General features: G+C 37.2%; 1 protein-coding gene across 1 annotated transcript; it reads left to right on the top strand.

Moving 5' to 3' along the window:
• The first annotated feature begins 11277 nt into the window (after positions 1-11277).
• On the top strand, positions 11278-12264 carry LOC106833372 (olfactory receptor 4Q3-like). The gene has a single exon (XM_014844562.3). The coding sequence runs from the start codon at positions 11317-11319 to the stop codon at positions 12262-12264; it is 948 nt and encodes a 315-aa protein (XP_014700048.1). The 5' UTR covers positions 11278-11316.
• Positions 12265-20248: the final 7984 nt, after the last annotated feature.

The following is a 20248-nucleotide window of genomic DNA, read 5'->3' on the forward strand; positions in this document are numbered from 1 at the left end:
CTTACATTAATTGAAAATTATGGAGAAAAGAAGAGAGTCAGATAGAAGAAATATTTACAGAGATAATATATGAAAAAATTTATAGATTTGGTTAAGCACAAAAATCTACCACTTCAAGGAGTGAGCCCAACATATTCCAATCATATAAATAAAAGTAAATTCATACCTCTACAAGTTATACATAAGCAACAGAAATTAAAGAAAAAATAATAACTGAAAAGGAATGAGAAAAATATAAATTACCTTTCCAAAAAACAACATTAGGCAGAGAGCTGATTTATCAACAGTTGCATTGAAAACTGGAAGACATGCAATTGTATCTTGAATGTTCTGGGAATAGGAGGGAAACTGCCAAACCAGTCGTTCCAGCAGGAACAACATCTGTAAAACATAATGCTGAACTAATAACATGATAAACAAAAGCTGCCTGGATAAGGGTGGAAAGTCTGCCCTTCCTAACTCTGATAAACATACAAACCTGTGTTTTGCTTCTTTATACATAATTACTAAAATATCTAAGCCTGAGAGTTCTTTTGTAAATGATGTATGCTTAGCTCATTATCTGAAGTCTGGGTCTGTTTCATCTGTCTACGGAGCTTGTTGGCTTTTAATGCATGGCACCTTGTTTCATTGTATATTGTGGTAGATAAAATGATGGCCCTCAAAGATGTCTGTGGCCTAATCCTCAAAATAACATATTCAGAACCTGTCAACCTGCTACATCACTTGGGGAAATAGACTTTGCAAATATGATTAAGATTAAGGACTTTCACCTGGGGAGAGTATCCTCGATTACTCAGGTGGGCTCAATGTAATCACATGCATCCTTAAAAACCGTGAGCCTGTCCTGGCTGCAGGAATAGGGATGGTAGTGTGAGGACTTGACTCGTCTCTGAGGGCTTTGAAGATGGAAGAAATGAGCTACCAGCCAAGAAAAGCAGGCAGTCCTTCAAAACTGGAGAAGGTAAGGATACAGATTCTCCTCTAGAGCCTCCGGAGAGGAATGCAGCCCTGCCCACACCTTGATTTTTAGGCCAAAGAGAGCTTGTCAGACTTCTGACCTATGGAACTATAGATAATAAATTTATTTGTGCAAGTCACCAAATTTGTTACATTGCAGTAGTAATAGAAAAGTATACAGTTATCTTTGGCTTTGTCAGCACATTGCTCTTGAAAAGTTATTTGTGGGATTCTCTAAGACCTAGGAGGAAATGCCTTCATCCACAGAGGATTTGTGTTTCTGCCTGTTAGGCTCTTGAGGACACTATTTGTTAGGGGTATCCTTAAGCGAAGGCAAAGTCTGAGGTTCCCAGTATATGTACTAAGTTTGTCACCTTTGAGAGGGGCTCTGTGTGGCCCCAACTTCTCAAAGATCTTTTCCTCTCCTTTGTTTTCTCCCCCTCTGCTCATTGTCCTAGCAACCCACTGTACAATTCTCTACAATTCAGATGGGAGGCAAGCTTAATTCTGTTTTCCACTTATCCTGAAGACATATCTCTTTGTGTCCCAGCTTAAGATGAAGAGTGTTCTCCTATAAGGCTCCGCATCAAGGGAAGACCCTGGGCCTTAACTTCTGTCCCCTTAGCAAAACTTCTGAGATGAATCCCAAGTTTGCCATGATTGGAAATGCTGTCAGGGAAAACGATAGCTCGGTGCTCTGGTGTTTTGCTTACCTCTCTGGGGCCAGAATTACCCTAAGAATCCAGCATTGTTGTTTCCTTCTATCTTGTTAGTTTTTTGATGCTTTTTATTTATCTTTTCTTCCTGTTGGTAGTAGATCTAAACAATTCAGTTTTCTATTACTAGTAATTGAGATAGCCCCTGTCATTTCTACCTCTAAAAGAAAAAAACCCCATAATTTGTCTGTTTCTCTTCATTTCTGCTGCTTTCGCATTAATCCTTGCTTAAAAATATTCTCCTGGCCCGGTGGCATAGTGGGTAAGTTTGCATGCTTCACTTTGGCTGCCCGAGGTTCACTGGTTTGGATCCCAGGCATGGACGTGTACACTGCTCATCAAGCCATGCTGTGGAGGCATCCCATATACAAAATAGAGGAAAATTGGCATAGATGTTAGCTCAGGGACAATCTTCCTCATCAAAAAAAAAAAGAGAAAAAGAAATATATATATATTGAATCTTTCCATTTATGCCTATTGCCTTTGCCAGTACACCATTATTGGTTCCTTTTTGGAAGGCAGCCAGTTACCTGCTTTCCCATTTTCCCTGTCTGATCCTTCCAGAGTGATATTATAAAAAGTTTTATGAAATAATTTCAGTAACTTTTAAAAAATTCTTTCAAATTCTTTCCACTCTTCTTAGAATAAAGCCAAAATTCTTCACCATGACCTGTAAGACTCTGCAGGATCTGACTTCTGGCTCCCTATTCAAATTCATACTCCCCCTTGTTCACTGTAGTTCAGTCACCACGCAGTCTAAAGTTAGCCCCTCTCAGTGGCTCTCAATCACATTATCTTGTTTTATTCATTCATACCAGTTATCAAAATCTGCAGTTATTTTGCACAGTGTCGTTTTTCCATGTTAACATGTTTACCCGGTGAGCAACAGTACCTCTTCTATCCTGTTCAAAACCATAATCACCTCAACAATTAGCACAGTGCCTTGCATGTATCTGCAGCTCAATAAATATTTGTTGAATTAAAAAACTTGCTCTTTTGAGCCCATTTCCATAAGATGTTAATAGGCATTGGTGAAAGAAGTTTGATGTTGAAATAAATGTGGCAAATCCTAGTTTAAATAAAGTTTAATAGGTCTGGTTTTCTCTAGGGTATCTCAGAGCCTTTGCTATGTTAAGATGTATGGGGGATCTCCTAAATGAGATGGTATGGTGACGTGATTCTTAACTTATTTGAACCCAGAGGGTTTGTTTTCATTTTCATTGTTCTTTCAGAACAATTCTCAGGATTTGTGTTGTGTGGAATATAATTTGGAAAATGCTGTCCAATGCCATCATTTAGAAGCTTATAACATTGCCTTCATTTTGTTTTCTATAAAAGTTTTATATATGTACCCATCTTCTTAGTCCCAATTAGGAAGTATGTATCATGACTTTTTACATTCCTTGCATAGAGGTTGCTCAATAACTCTTTCCTGCTGATTACAATAAATTTACAAACATTAATATAATTAGATATTACTATATTAAGAAGTATTACCAAAAACTTAGAAATTAGACAGAATAGATGAGAACACTACATTAAAGAATAATCTAACAATCCCAGCTAGTGAAACTGGCAGGATCTGCTTGTCTAAAAAGTAAGCCTTAAATCCAAGAGCAGCCCTTGGATCAAGAAACATCACAAAAAGCGTGCCTTTGAGAGTCTTTATGTCTCCTTGACTTGCTTGATTCCAGAGGTTCTATAACTAATCAGAAAAAACAGATGAGGTTCATTTTCAGAGTTGTCATGAGTCAGATTGCTGTCCATTTATCTGTCTAAATTGTCTTTATCTTTCAAAAGTTAGAAAGAGAATGCTTTGTAAACCAAGGGTGACTTATACTTGGAGACTGGGAAGACCCAGTTATCCTGGGCAGTATATATTTCAGACAAGAATATGAAAGACCTGGCCTACTTTGGTGAGAAAGGGCATGGCAGTAATCTTGTCTCCAGGGCAAACCTGTGGCTGCCAAGTGCTTCTCCTATCAGAGACTGGAGTCCTGTCTGTGTGCCCAATATTTGCATCTGAAAGTCTGTGCAACCTTCAAAATGTGAAGTAGAGCAGTGAACTTGCAGGCGTCTCTCTTATGCTGAGGGCTCGAAATTCCAGAGTGAATGGGAGATAGAAGGGGCCAGAGCCATCTGGTCTGTACATTTTATGTCTCAATAATGGGTAAAAGCCTAGTTTTTTTTTTTAAATAAATAAATATGCTTTCCCAGGAAATGGCTTCCTTGCGCTGTTCATTTTTGTTGATTTTATTTTTTTCTGTAGGAGTGTTCACAAGTTATCTGTGTTCATATTTTTCACCGATCGTTGAATTTATAGACTGAAACTGAAAGTTCTCTGCATGTCCCTGAATGATAAAATATTTTATCCTCCTTATACGAGTGTCAAATATTTTCTTGCTCTAGGAGAAAACTCATAAATTAGATTTTAAAGCCTCTTCAATTTAGTACAGTTCCAGTTCTGATTGGCTACAGAGAATAAGTGCTCTCATAAATTTAAAATGAGGGAAAGAATTTCCAGAGAAGAAGGAAATTGAATTTCTAATAATTTAAATGTGCTAGACTTTTAAGGAAGAAAAACCCAAAAAGCTTCAAACAGAAACTGCTAGCCCAGAAGCGTTTACATGAAAGAATCCAAGTTCAGGTATTCAGAAGGAGCCCTTGAACAAATCACAACAGGTTGGTCATTTTGGTTTAGAAAGAACTATGTTTTTCTTCACCATTTTATGACAGATTGGAATATAACACAAACATGCATTTTATTTTTTCTGACTTTGTTTTCACATAGAAAAACTGGTTAATCTGAATTTAATAAACTTCCTATACTGGTTTCATTGATGAGATGAGCTAACATTACTTCTGGATATATAGCATTATTAAAAACATAAAAATTATGTGTTCAACCAAACTGAATTTTATTTCTGATAAATGTTTCTGTTATCAACAGCAGTTGTGTTGCTCTGTAATGTATCATCTTATATGTAATTTCCAATATCCTTTGTTAGCTTTCATACCTTGGACTAACACTAAATTGAAAATTAATGAAAAATGTTTGGATACCTAGACAATGTTTAATAAAATAGAATGCAAAAGCATTGATTATCAGATATAGTTTTAACTTGCCTACTATTTTTATATATTGGAGAATGGCCATCAGATAAGTTTGATAGGCTGTTTAGCTACCTTTAGACCATATTAAGGCATATGTTTATTTTCACCTCTTTAAGAAACATGGAACAGGATGTGTGTGACTGCAGGAATTCATAAAATGTGTGGTAATTGCTGATCTGCTGAGATGCTTGTGTGTGACAGAAATTCTCAAGTATCAACCTCCTGTTTCTCTCTATGCTAGTGAGGAAATAGAAGTTCATTATTGTGTTGGTCCATTCGGGCTGCTATAACAAAAATGCCATAGATTGGGTGGCATATAAAAAGCAGAAATTTACTTTTCATAGTTCTGGAGGCTAGGAAGTCCAAGATCAAGGTGTAGGCAGATCTGGTTTTTGGAGGGCCCAATTCCTGGTTCAAAGATGTGTCCTCACAGGGAGGAAGGGGCAAGAGAGCTCCTTTTTTTTTTTTTTTTTTTTTTTTTTTAAATAATGGCACTAATCCCATTCATGAGGGCCCCACCCTCATGACCTATTCACCTCCCAAAGGCCTCACCTCCAAATACTATATAACACTGGGGGTTAGGTCTCAGTATATGAATTTTGAGGGATCACAAACATTCAATCTACAGCAATTACTTTGGTTAAAGTCTGTAATTAACACGGGCAGTTGAGATTCTACTAAATACACTGGTAGCAAGGAAATATAAATGTATACGCCAAATAGTGGACAAATTTTTGTTTATTAAGAACAAAGAAGATTATTTGTTTTAAAGTATAAATGTCTGGTTGTGCTAGGATGTGAAATAAAGTGATAAAGGACAAAACTTGAGATGAAAAAAGTTGAAGTTTGAAGGAAAGTGAACTTTATTTGTCTTAGTTTAAAGTACCTGCAAATATTTTTTTCTAAGGATAAATTTTATCTTGGGTTAATTTTCTAGCTCTGTTCACTGAAAACCTCATAATGGTGGACTGTCAACTATTCTACTAAGAAATATTTCTCAGGGAAAAAAGGGTTTAATTGGTAAATTTGTCTGGAGTAAAAAGATGATGAATCACCTATTAATTCTTAGTGAGAAGCCATAGATTTGGGCATTCCTGAGAACAGTAACTCTAGTGACTAGACATGTCACTAGAGGGACCCTGGAAGCTATGTTGATGGAGCTGTGACAGGAGATACTGACTCCTATGGTGGTTGTATAGTCTAAGCCAAGGTGAATCCTACACCCTCCTCCGTATCTCACCTTTTTCCCCCTAAGGTGTCACTTTGCAGGGGAAGGGAAAAGTCTAGCAACTGGACGGCTATGAGAACTCCTTCTGTAAAAGTGAAATTTCAAATACTATCCTGCTGGTGTGCTGTACCCCTGTCCTATCCTAATGTGAAATCTGAGTATATATGTGACCTTTTGATGCCATGTTAAAATATTGTTCAACAAGCTCACTTAAGAGTCATCTAACTCTAGGGAGGCGTAATTTTGTGTAACTTAGTACTTACTATTTATGGGATCTCAAACACGTACAATTATATAGTTAGATATACTAGAAACTGCTAAATTGTGTTAATTTTCTTCTTAATGTAGAAAAAAAGATAATCCCAAAGGTTAAGATTGTATTACCCTTTAGTATATTAACCAGTTTACATATAACTTAGAAATTTTATTTCAGTGTTCTTTTTTATACTCTGATTATATAGTCACATTTTTATATTCTCTTTTGAACTGGCGTCATCATCCTCCCGTTTCTTATTACAGAGTTAAATATAATTTTGGCATGTGTTCTTCATCTACTTGAGAATTATGCTTTATAACATTAAAAAATTATACTTTGACAGCAACAATTTATAAACAATTTTCAATTACTAATGACAACAGCTGTGTTTTCTGTATAAGATCCACAGATAGCCACCAATTCGATAAGCTGCTTGAGGTGTCATCAGGAGACTCAGTTGTTGTATTGAGGCTCTATAACACCTTGAAGGAAGTGTTTCCACTTCTACAACTTCCGGTGATAACTTGGTATTTATAATTCAGCCTACCACACTCCAGAAATCACGTTGAGATAGTAACCAGAGAGAATCGTTTTACTCAGGTATAGACTGACACATAGAAAATTGATAGCAGAGATAAGTGCCAAATTATCAATCCAAAATAAGTAAAAGGTGTGTGCTGTGTTATGCAATAAGGTCTGACTGTTTCAGACTCTGCAAGGCCTAAGGCCAGCTTTCAAGTAAGAACTGAGATTCAGACAATCAAACAATAGCAGCCTAGGGAATCCCAGGGATCATTAGGCTGAGCAGTGGCATAAGGACCATAAAAGCCTGACACAGGCTGAGCCCTAGGGACAAGTCTTTCCAATCCATACAGCAGCTCTCAACTAGGGCTTGACTTATAAGGAAGCAAGTAGGGCACAGATTGGTCAAGTGAGATGATCATCTGAGAATTTCTCATTTTGCTGGCCTGAGACTATGAAGAAGGGGCTGGTGGGATAAATATTCTTTCCTTGAACCCACACAGCTCCTGACAAGCAATGATGTAAGTTTCTCAGATATGTTTAGTCAAAGTTCCACTCACCTCACTTGTTCCTCTTTCTGTCTCTGAAACTGTTTTATACCTCCTGTTGTCCATACTCTTTTTCTCTTTATACTCTGGCATTTATCATTTTTAAATTTAAGAAATCATTTGAGTTTTGTTGCTCTATGTTTGTACACTTAGAAGCATTCACAAAACGATGAAATTCCTACAACCTCGGGATTCTAGGGCTGGTGGTGTCTTGGAAGGTGGTTACAAGTTTTGGATAAGATAGGATCAACTTTATATAATAGAAGACACCGGATTCATGGTAATATTGTTTTAAGATTACCTAATTCTACCATAGTCCCTCCTAGATCCTATTTTCAATTTCTTGAGTTATTTCAATTGCTTTATGCTAATCTTCTTCACTTCCCCCAAACACAATTTAAAATGCAATATTATAAACAAAGCCAAGGATATTTACAGCAGAAAGATGGGGTCCATTTCTTGGTGTTTCAGGAGAAATTAGAAAAGGCATCAGATGCCTCCAGAAGGAGTTCACATGGTGTTTATACTCCAACTAGCAAATCACTTTCCATCATTTGTGAGGTGAAGTTTTTTTCCTTGGAGAATCCTTTTAGTTCAACACAGACAAAAATAAACAGATAAAATAGTAAAATATAACATACTCTATTGTTTAAAAAAAATACACACACAACTCCCATGAGGAAAACTTTACTCTCTTTTTTGGTATTTTCTGCATGGTCCTCTCTGGTTGCTGCTTAGACAAACTGAAGAGTAGCTGCTCAACTGTCCATAAAGAGCCCTTAATTATTTAAAGGGCTTAATTTTGTCCTCTTCCTTCCATGCTGCATTAGGCCCTTCTGTAAGGACTTTCATTTCTTATTAAACATTCTCAATGTGTTTGGCTCATTTTGTCAACTTAAAAACATTTTTATTGACTTCTGCAAATTCTTAGGTTATTCTTGGGATGCAAAGTATGGTAACACTTGATAGGGCCTGATCCTACAGCTAGGAGTGTGATAATGCAGCTAGCAATTTTGGATGTTGTTTCCCAGGCCCTGCAGGGGTTTGGCATGGGAAACTATGTTGTGGTGGAGGGTGGTTTTATGGATAGTCCTTCATGCTGATGGATACAATGCTGTTTTTCATTCTTCACAGAACATTCACAGGCTGAATTTCTTATTGTGATCAGAGACTTCAGAAATGTAGAAGTTGGAAGTGTTTCTACCAAGCATGGCAATTTTAATAACACTGAAAGCGAACTTTCCATGTCAGCTGGCATTATGTTTTCATATTATCTGAAGGCAGAAAATTTCTTAAGTCAGGAAGAAAATCTAAGAATATCCAGAATCCAGCCCTTACCTTAATTACAAGTCAAATAACTAAGACACATGGTGGCCTATTTTTGTCTCATGAAATTTAAAGATTTTGAAATTATTATTAGTCAAATCTTGTTACACTAATTTCCTAGGAAATATCCAAAAATATTTATTGTACTGAAGATTTCCAATATTAAATGTTACTTTAAAGAGGTAGATCATAGACTAGGGCTTAAAAATGTTTTGTAGCAATTTGAATTATAATATATTTTACACGTTCCTGTTTAATCTACTCTTCTGATTCATTTAAATTTAATATTATCTGTCTTAATACAGGCTTATCTTTTTTCTATATCCTGTGGAAACAATAAGTGCATAACAGATGATTGTCATTAGCATACTATGTCTTCACATTAGGAAGTAATCACGTTGCTTCTCAGCCATAAATTACAACAGTGCTTCAGATTCTGCTTTTGCATTTGTTTTTTTCTTCTTCCTAGTTTTCAGAAACCTCTTTTAAATCTTTTTATAATTTTGGTTGTTCTTTTTTAGTTTCCCTAAGATGAGGTTTGATATTAGATCCAGGATTTTAATAAGAGCTGGGCCTCTGCTAATTAGACATTTTAGATAACTGGAAAGAACATCAGAATGCCATCTCCATGTGGAAACTGACAATCCTTGGTATGTCCAAAGAAGACTGGAAAATTTCCAATGTATCCGAGCTCAAGTAGGGCTGCACATATTACAGCAAATGGTTGTCTGTCGTCTTTGATTTGTTTTGTTTTCCAAATAATTCTAGAAAGTGAGGTGGTTCCTTCCATTAGCTATGAGACTGTAGAATTAGATATACCTGGCTCTATAGGAAGATGAAGAGGTTGGTCATATATGTGTGTGACAGAGACATCCAAATTTCCTTGGGCCTCAAATCTCTCTCCCACTTGCTTATCTTGAGATAATGTATGGAGAGAAATTTCTTGGTATTAAGAATTTTTCTTTTTGAAATTCAAGTTATTTTCTGCATTGTCTGTGGAAATCCTTGACATTTAGTACCAATAACTATCAGATAGCAATCCCTGAATGATTTGAGGAAGCAGAGTGCAACATGGAATAGGCAACTGGGACTGGGGACAGAAAAATAGAAATTTTGTCTCATTTAATATTTTGCCTAGAGCTAGTTCTAGATTGAAAATATCCTAATCTACACAAAGAGACATCTGCTAATTCTTAACCATTTCAATGGAAGAAACGCATCAATGTTCCCTGATTTTTTATTTGTAATCCAAGATATTTCCATCCAATGTTGGGGATGAATGTAAGTGCAGAGCAGGAGAAAATGGATAAAACAATACCTTAGCTTATCCTTTATTTCTGTTAAATACACCTATGGTTGTTGAAAAGTCCAAAGGCAGCATACTTCAATTTCCATTTTTATTAAAATTTATTATTTTTTTGAAAGATTGGTACCTGAGCTAATAACTGTTGTCAATCTTTTTTATCCCCCTTTCTTTGCCCAAAGACCCCCAGCACATAGTTGTATATTATAGTCGTGAGAGCCTCTGGTTGTGTTATGTGGGATATGCCTGAGCATGGCCTGATGGGTGGTGCAACGTCTGCACCCAGGATCCAAACTGGCAAAACCCTGTGCTGTGGAAGCGGGTGCACGAACTTAATCACTCGGCCACGGGGCTGGCCCCCCAATTTCCCTCATAATCCTTTCCTACAAAATGGGTCATGGCGAGCCTCTTTCATACATGCCTCAATGATATGGATCATCGCCCTTGGTCTCTTCTTTTGGTGATTAGTGTGTTCCAGGTCCTATCCTACTCATCCTGAGTCTGATGCTTCCCTAAACATTAAAGGTAAAGTTTTTCTTTCTTATTTCTTTTACAACATCCCAACCTCTGTCACCTCAGATAATAATGACAAAGAACATGAGCTTCTTTTCAATCCTTCCTAAATAATTTGCTTCCCAATATGTACATTTATAATAACTGCTAATCTTTGTACAATATACCAGTTCATAGTACAAAGCATTTTTCCTTCAATATGATAAATTATTTTGCATTAAGCATTGTGATGTGAGTACAAAGATGAATAAAAAAATATTCCTTCACTGGTAGACACTTAGTCGTTTTTTTGTGTAAGTGTATAGTGCTCATAGACAGATTGCATTTGATTTTCAAAACATTAGGGGATACTATTATCTCTATATTAGACTGAATAAACAAAGAGTAAAAGTCAGATTTAATACCTTGCCTGAGGTCACTCCATTGGTGAGTGGTAGATTGGATCTAGATCCTTCATTCTGGAGCTCTTGTCCTTAAAGGATATAATTCTGTTTAATAAAAACTGGAATGATTCTCATGCTCTCATCACTTCATGCTCAGGTCACTGTCTCCCTTCCTAATTTGTTGTAAAGGTAACTTAAAAGCATTACAGGAACAAAGAGTTGGAAGTGATACAAAATGTTCCTTGTTCTGGCTACACAAGAATGTACATTTCCTACTTCACAGAACTTGCTTAAAATTTTTTCATCTTGAAATATGATTCTGTAAACACCAGACTCAAAATCTGATGACATAAATATATATATATGTATCTGAGCTTTCTCTAAGTTAAATCTCTCTTGTTTCAATTTAATTCTTCTTTCTCTAGGTCACTTGGTATTCTTGACTTGATGAAAAAAGACAATGGTTCTAAGGTGACAGAATTTGTTCTTCTGGGTCTGTCATCGTCCTGGGAGCTACAGCTATTTCTCTTCTTAATATTTTTGTTGTTTTACATAGCTATTGTGCTGGGGAACCTCTTGATAGTGGTAACAGTGAGAGCTGATGCCCACCTGCTCCAGTCTCCTATGTACTATTTTTTGGGCCATCTGTCCTTCATTGACCTATGCCTGAGCTGTGTTACTGTGCCCAGGATGTTAGGGGATTTCCTACAGCAGGGTAAGATCATCTCTTTCTCAGGATGCCTGGCCCAGATCTACTTCCTGCACTTTCTGGGAGCCAGTGAGATGTTTCTGCTGACAGTCATGGCCTATGATAGGTATGTTGCCATATGTAATCCTCTGCATTACCTGATAGTCATGAATCGCCAGCTATGCCTTCAGTTGGTTTTTGCCTGCTGGTGTTGGGGTTTCATCCACTCTATAACACAGGTTGCACTGGTCATCCAGCTTCCCTTCTGTGGCCCCAATGAACTGGACAACTTCTACTGTGATGTCCCACAGGTCATCAAGCTAGCCTGCACGGACACATTCGTGGTAGAGGTGCTGATGGTCTCGAACAGTGGTCTGCTATCTCTTATTTGCTTCTTGGTCTTACTATTCTCTTATGCTGTCATCCTGATCACCCTGAGAACTTGCTTCCACCATGGCCAGAGCAAGGCACTCTCTACCTGTGCCTCCCACCTAATAGTGGTCAGCCTGATCTTTGTGCCGTGTGTATTCATCTACCTGAGGCCTTTCTGCAGCTTCTCCATGGATAAGGTATTCTCCATCTTTTACACAGTGATCACACCTATGTTAAACCCCCTCATCTACACACTCAGAAATGCTGATATGAAGACAGCTATGAAGAAGCTGAGAAAAAAGCATGTGGCATCCTTCTGCCACGTTAAAGGATGAACAGGAACAGAGATTTAGAAAACATACTCTCTTGAGGCATTCTTAACGCATCTGTACATCAGTACATGCATGAAAGCCAATTTGGTATAAAAGACAAGCCATCATAAACATCTCGCTGCATAGCTGGGAGGCATAGGTGGCTTTCTCAGGTATTAAATATTACACAGGGAACTCATGAATATTTACTGGTCCATGAATGATAACAGGAAGTAATTGAGCCCTAAGTTCAAGAGGACAACTTTGAAAATCAACTCTTCTATCCTTTTGTCTATACATGGTCTTCATTTATCCATTCATTTCACTTTTAAACTCTCTTCAAATGAAAGAAGATATTACATCTCCTTTTTGTACTGCTCCAGAGTTTTACAACTCCAAGTATCAGGAAGTTCTTTATGACATCTCATCAGTGTCTCTTCCGAAGCAGCATGGACCCCTTTTGTCCCATCTTTAATAATGCCTGAAAATAGCACTAATGACCCTATATATTAGAGTTCACTAGGAACTGTGTTTTATATTGTGCCATATTTGAGAAATGCACTTGTACTAAATTCACTTGAATGAACATATGCTGTTAGCAAAGTTTATGTGTGAAGGGATAGAAATCTGGGAATGCTGGGGTGATGGAAGCTCTTAGTGTTCTGCCATAGAGGCTTCTCTAGGAGAGGTGTTCCATTTCACCTGAAGTTTTCCTTTGAGTGGAATTATAGTGGGGCCAAGTTGATAAGCTGGCTCTTCAACTGATTATAATGTTTAAGAGCTCTAGACTCTAAAGAAAAAGACGAAAAAAAGAAAATGAGTTGTGGTTTAAAGCATTCACAGTTATTACCTCTGAGTCTCAAAAGTGCTTTGCGGAGTAGGTAATGCTATTCAACTTGATTTTTACAAATGAACTCAGATTTGTTAAGTGTCTTGCCCAAGATCATGTAGGAAAAGTATAATCAACCAAGAAACGTAGTAATTTTAGATAATGATGATTAACCCAATATTTTTCTCCCCAGAAAGAGTATTTATCTTAATTAGATGGGCCAATTACTTAATTTCTACTATATCTATATAGGATCTCCAGAGCTAGAAGATGTGTGAAAATATTCACTGGAACATTTATATTTAAGGTTACTTATTTCTGACATAAGCACTCTTTGAAATTTTTAGGGCTATGGACAGGTGTTTATTCTATTTAATAAATGACAATATAATGATAGATTTTTAGCAATATTTTTGTATTTTCTCACTTTATTTCCTAATCAATTGCTATAGAGAGCCTTTTCTGATTACTTAGTTGAAAAATATACCTCAAGAAAAAGAAGTCTGAAATTCCACCTAATCTTAGGATTTGCTAGGTAATTTGCAATACCCCTGGCAATGTAAGAGCTTGGGCATCTTGTCATTTGGGTGTTCCAGCAAGCATCAATAGATCATCCAAATATCTAATTATAAAGTCTCCCAATCTCCACAAGATGAAAGTTAGTGCATTCTAAGATAATATATAAGCCCAGATCATTGGGAGAAGTAGAACAGAGAGGTCAGAAGTGTGGACTCTGGAGTCAGATAGCCTCATCATGGTCCAGCTCCATGACCTACCAGAAGGCAAGGGACTTAACCTCTTAATGCCCCTTTGTCTGTACAATGGGGGCAATAATAGTATCTGCCTCATTGGGTTCTCAGGAAAACTCAACAAAATAACACTTGTAAGGCTCTAATAAGCATGTCTACATATGGGCAGCACTCAATAAATATTGACTGCGTATGTTATCATTATTACCAATTGTTCTGTTAAATTAAGAAGGAAATAAGACTGAAAAAATATTGTGTAATTGTTTGATCCTAGAGCTTGACAGGGCAGAAAGATGGACTAGAGCTCTGACTCCAGATTCCTGCTATATGATAGTAAAACGCCTAGTAACTCCCCCGTTCATATTGAAATTAGCCTCAACACAAGAAATTTCATGTTAGGTGATATATGCGTCCTCAAAATTATGTAAAAAATAACATTTTACCTACTTTTTAAAATGTCCTGATTGACATCATTCTTTCAAGTCTTTTACATCATTGTTTTTCATTTAAATGATTAAAGCAATTTTAGAATAGTTTTAAATTTTAAAAAAAGTCGCAAAGATAGTACAGAGTTTCTATATGCCTCATACCATTTTGCCTATTGTTAACATCCTACATTAGTATGGTACGTTTGTCACAACTAATGATGCAATACTGATACTTTATTATTAAGTAAACTCCACATTTTATTTAGATTTCCATAGTTTTTCCTTAACAAATAGGCTTACCCAAGTTATCTATTGTTGATTTATTATCATGCTAGTTGTTGATTTATTGTCATTATGCTCTTTATGTTCTCAAGAAGCTTTTTGTAATTACTCTATAAACAAACAAGCACTTTGTAAGCTTCTTTCACTTAGAGGAAATGATAAAATCTATGATGTAAGTATATAATGTAAGTGCTCACAGTACTGTCTGGTACCATTCTTTTTTTCTTTTTTTTTTTTTGAGGAAGATTAGCCCTGAGCTAACTACTGCCAATCCTCCTCCTTTTGCTGAGGAAGACTGGGCCTGGGCTAACATCCAGGCCCATCTTCCTCTATTTTATACGTGGGACGCCTACCACAGCATGGCTTTTGCCAAGCAGTGCCATGTCCACACCTGGGATCTGAACCGGCGAAACCCGGGCCACCGAGAAGTGGAACACGTGAACTTCACCCCTGCACCACTGGTCTGGCCCCTGGTACCATTCTCTTGAGTGAAGAACTCTGACTTCCTATCCCTACCAATATTTCCTTCAAGTCTACAGTTTCTGATCTGTAAGTTCTATCCTGACCCAGACTCTGGTACAAATATTATCATGGGAATCTGTAGGGGTATGAGGTGGACATGGTGATAAGAAAATCTTGGATAATACCTAGGAGTCCCCATATTATAGATTTTGTTACAGTACCACTCTAGACCTTGGGCCCAGTTTCAGTGACTAATGATCCTAGTCCCTGCTTACTGCCCCAAGTTCTGTCCCATTGTATAGACCTCTGAACCATTTGTAGTTTCCTCATACCTTTATGCCTCTGAACATGTTGCTTCCTCTGCTGCGATTGCTGATCCAATTTTTGCCTTCAATACTCAAATTAAGAGTCTTATCTTTTTGGAAGTCACCTCTGATCCCGTCCTTGCAGAGTTTTATCAGCTAATTTCATATGAATTCTCATGGCATGCTGTACTTATCTTTAGTGAGCATTTACCATTTTTATTACAATTTTCTCCTCACTTGTTGGTTGCCCCATTATTCAGTGGTCTTTGTAACTAGAGTACTGAGCACAATGCCCAGCCAAGAATAAATGCTCAATAAATGTTTTTTTATTGAGATATAATTTACATAAAACATTGTGTAAGTTTAAGTTGTACAGTATGTTGACTTTATACATTTATATATTGCAATGTGATTACCACCATAGCTTTAGTTAACATGTATATCGTTTATGTAATTATCATTTCTTTTTTGTTATGAGAACATTTAAGATCTAGTCTCTTAGCAACTTTGAAGTATATAATATAGTGTTATTGACTATAATCACTATGTCGTGCATTAGATGTCCAGGACTTATCTTCTAGTGACAAGTTTGTACCCTTAAACAACATCTCCCCACTTCCCCCAGACCCAGTCCCTGGTAACTACCATTCTACATTCTGTTTTGATTTTGGCTTTTTCAGATTCAAGATATAAGAGATATCATACAATACTTGTATTTCCCTGTCCAACTAAATGTTATTTTGAAGGAAGGAAAGAAATGAAAAAAATAGAAAAAAGAAAGAACATAGGAAGGGAGGAAGGAACAAATGAAGGAATGAAAGAATGAACAGAACAAGACAAGGGAGGGAGAGAAAGAGAGAAGCATGTGACACGTCCTTCATCTCAAAAGGAATCTGAGTGGAGAAACCCCGTAAAAATAGGACTGCCTCAATTAACTATATCCGCGTCTAAGCATCTTCTTCACTTATAACACCTAGAGTCATAGAACAATAAACTGTTACCAACAACAACAAAAATCACTTTTATGCTGCAACATCATAGTTCTTTTTACCTCAGAACATCGCTAGCCAAGGTGAATTCTCTTTGGGTTCCTACATTTTTCTTATGTGTCATTCAAACACGCAATCCTAACATATTCAAACTTTAGGCCTGACCTGAAAGTTCACACTGTAATTTAGTGATAAACTTTATACTTGATTTCAGAGTTGTAATCCTCGACTCTAGTCCAGCATCCTAGACCTAAATCCCTTAGAAATTCACTCAGGTAATAATATGGCTGAGGCAGTATCGTCACAGTGTCACTAAATTAAACATTTTGCTTGTCTACTTGAGCTTCAGCAAATTTTAAATTGAAGTAAAATATTTTAATAGTTTTATAAACAAATGCACAATTTTGTCATTAGGCTACCGGAACAATATAGTGATACTGAGCATCATTAGGCTACCGGAACAATATAGTGATACTGAGCATCATTAGGCTACCGGAACAATATAGTGATACTGAGCATCATTAGGCTACCGGAACAATATAGTGATACTGAGCATCACTTTCCCCCTTCCCTTGCCCCGACTTTAAGTCAATTGTGCAAAACTGTGGAAATGGCCCGAATCTTTATGAACTAGATCATTTCCAAGTAGCTTTCAATATAGTTTTATAGGGAGTAATGTAGTGGGAATTACACTTGCACTTTCTTTGCCTAACAATACTCTCCAACTGCTACCCAATTACTGGGCCAGCAATTCCCTGAGGTTGTGCTGAGGCATAAAGATTGCTGACAGTTTCTCTCTCTTGGAAGCCAGGAACATAGAAAGAAGCTCTTGTAGACCAAGATCAGAAGCCATGGCATGGCTATAAACTCAACACCCTATCTTAGAAAAAGAAAGAGAGAAAGAAAAAATTAACAAATGCAGAACTCAGGACCTCTTCTTAGGCTGCATGTGTAATCCTTTTTTTGTGTGAAATGTAGCACATAAGAGAAACATCACTATACATAACTCAATCTTTTAGTGTGAACATCTGGATATAGATCATGTTTCCATCTCAGAAAGGTGTATTGACCCAAGAATATCTCAGGTTGTCCAAATCCATGTTGTGGGGCTTCACTCAAGAAGAAGGCCAGAGTAAGTTTCCCTTCTGGAATGACAAGTTAGTAAGGTGAAAGAGGCGAGGGCAAATTTCATGGAGCCAAATCGTATTCAAGGATAAAGAGGAATCTTTAAATTCTTCACTCACTTTACATCATCTATTCTAGTAATTTTATTAAATAATTTAGGAAAAATTTAGTCCGATTTAAAAGATGTATCAATATTATTTCAATTGATTTTAGTCCTAGCTTTATCATTAACAGTGAAACCTATATAATTCAGTTTCCTCTCTGCACTCCATTTGTTTCACCAACAGTTAAATGAGTGGAATAAAGTCAAGTGATTGCTAAGATCCTTTTTACCTATATAAATATAGATTTTGCATAAGCTATAGTCCAGTCTAAGAGAATTTGAGGAGATCATTTAAAGGTATTATTCTAAAGTGAATGGTTTATGGTTTTTATATTCGCAGCAAAGTACCAGACACAGGGAATGTGCTCAGTAAATATTTATTAAGTGAAAGGATAAATATCGGTGCTGTGGAGACTATATATATATATATATATATATATATATATATAGCATTATGTTACACTAACTCATTTGCAGATTTTTCAAGATTTTATTTGCTCAAATACTATTGTACAAAGAGCTTGCCATGGGATAGAGCTTGCTGTTAGGAAAGAGATCCAGAATGTTTGATCTCTGCCCTTTGCAAATTGCTCACATGAGAAATTATGACTAAATACCTTTCCCAGAGGATTTCCAGGAGCTGAAGTCTTGCTGTTTATTCTATTTGAAGTAATTTAGATGGGCTGACAGAGTTAAATAAAGGAGCAACCTTGCTTCTTTAACAGCATAGATCCCATTATAACTAGCATACCTTCTTTGGCATCATCCTCGAGAAAACAAATTTGACCTAAAAACCTGACTGGACCATTGGAAATAAACAGTCCCACAGAGGCCCTGGTCCATAGAGTTTAGGTGTCTGACACTGATGTTCCTGAAGTTCCACCACTAAAATGATTATGACTTAGATTTGCAGATAACTTATTATTTTCATGTCCATTAATTAATTTGATCCTTTCCATGGATGGCATTGTTCTCTCACAAGGGAGAACACTGAGGTTAATAGAACTGAGGATTGTGTGAAGATTGCACAGCCTGTGAGAGGCAGAGCTGTGAGTCAAGCGCTGTTGCTCTATCTTTAAATCCTGTGCTCTTTCTCCCAATGAAGATAATAGAAAGATCTTACGTCTTGGACTTGGATTAGTTTTATGGGATCCTGAGGGGGTATCCCAGATAAAGTTGAGATTGTTACCACTTAGGAAGAATAGGCCAGCTACCCAAACATCTGTGGTTATCCTTGCTTGAACTCTTAAAGTCATGCAAGGATGTGGACTATACTTTATTATCTCTCCAACCAAAGGAATATATTTGAGAGGGCAGGTGTCAGCACTAGAAGCATTTTCTAAGATTTTAACAAGCACGGAAACACATATAAATGAGAATTAGGAGATGAACATAGTAAGGAGTTTAGCATCCTAAGATGGCTTCTATCCAGTCTTCTCTCCTTCCTTTCAGTGTGCATGTACTCCAGTCACTAAGATGGGTAATGATAACTATATATTCACCACAGTGTGCCTTTATATGTAATGGATATTTAATCCTTACAACACTTCTGTGGTATGTACTATACTTATCCACATTTTACACTTGAGAAAACTGAGGCAAAGGAAGTTAACTAACTTTCCTAAAGTCATAGTCTTATCAAGTAGTAAAGCTGGAATCTGAACCTAGGCAAACTGGATTTCAGACTTCTTTTTAACAACTACTCTTCACCACCTCCCATTCCCACTGCCCTCCTGCCACTGGAGTGATCTTTCTTTATGAGCCTCCAAATCATTCAAGATAAATTCCAACTCCTCAACTTAACTCACAAGATTCTTTATGATCTGAGCAATTCTTCCTGTTCAGCCTCATTTCCTGACACTTCCTTTCATGTGTGGGGACCTGAAATTGGCCACCCCAATATATGTCTCTGGCATCAGGATTATTTTAGGCTGATTGCTTTTGATAAATTGGGACAGGGAAGGAGGCTCTGAGGAATGGAACTTGCCCTTTGTTAGGACACATTTACATTTGTAAGGTAAATCTCTATCTGTAACAGGTGCCTCGCTCTCTGTACCAGGAAGAAGAAAGGAGATGACCTTCTCTCTAGAAACTCTTAATCAATACCAAAGGCAAGGACTTAAAATCTGCATTTTATTGTGCTTCTCTGGTAACCTCCTGTAACTGACTTCCCTCCCCCTCCCAATGTTGGCATCTCCTTAAAGATTAAGCATTGCTCTTTAGGCTGGGAACCGATTGCAGCGCTCATCTGTGACACCCCATCCCGAGGCAAAACATCTGCCACCCCGCGGCGTTCACTGAGACTGCAGACCTGTCTGCTATTTCCATCAAGAGCTGTGCTGACAGAGCAGCCTTGTGACTATTGTAAAAGGGACATTTCAATCATATGTGAAACACCCTGTTTGGGGGTATATAACCACTCTGTGCACCCCACTTCTTCGATGCCCTTTCTTCCTTTGGGACGAAAGGCCCAGGCCATGGTTCCTCATAAAGCTTTGTTTAATTTTCTCTTGCTATTCTGTCTCATGTGAATTTAACTCATTCTCCGGCCAGACGAACCCACATTTGGGAAGAAGAAATGCCTTCCTCCCCTACACATGAATCCTGTGCTGAATCAAGTCAACCTATTGGCATTCCCCGTGGAGGATGCTATGATGATTTATACCCGTTTATCTTCATATATCCTATTCACTAACCTGGATATCCTTCCTACCCTGTCTGCTTTGCTGTGGCCAT

This window comes from Equus asinus, chromosome 2 (genome assembly GCF_041296235.1).
Source record: "Equus asinus isolate D_3611 breed Donkey chromosome 2, EquAss-T2T_v2, whole genome shotgun sequence".
NCBI lineage: Eukaryota > Metazoa > Chordata > Mammalia > Perissodactyla > Equidae > Equus > Equus asinus.

Bases quoted from the DNA above. Each gene is read 5' to 3' on its own strand.
- LOC106833372 (XM_014844562.3), top strand. From the start codon at position 11,317: ATGAAAAAAGACAATGGTTCTAAGGTGACAGAATTTGTTCTTCTGGGT.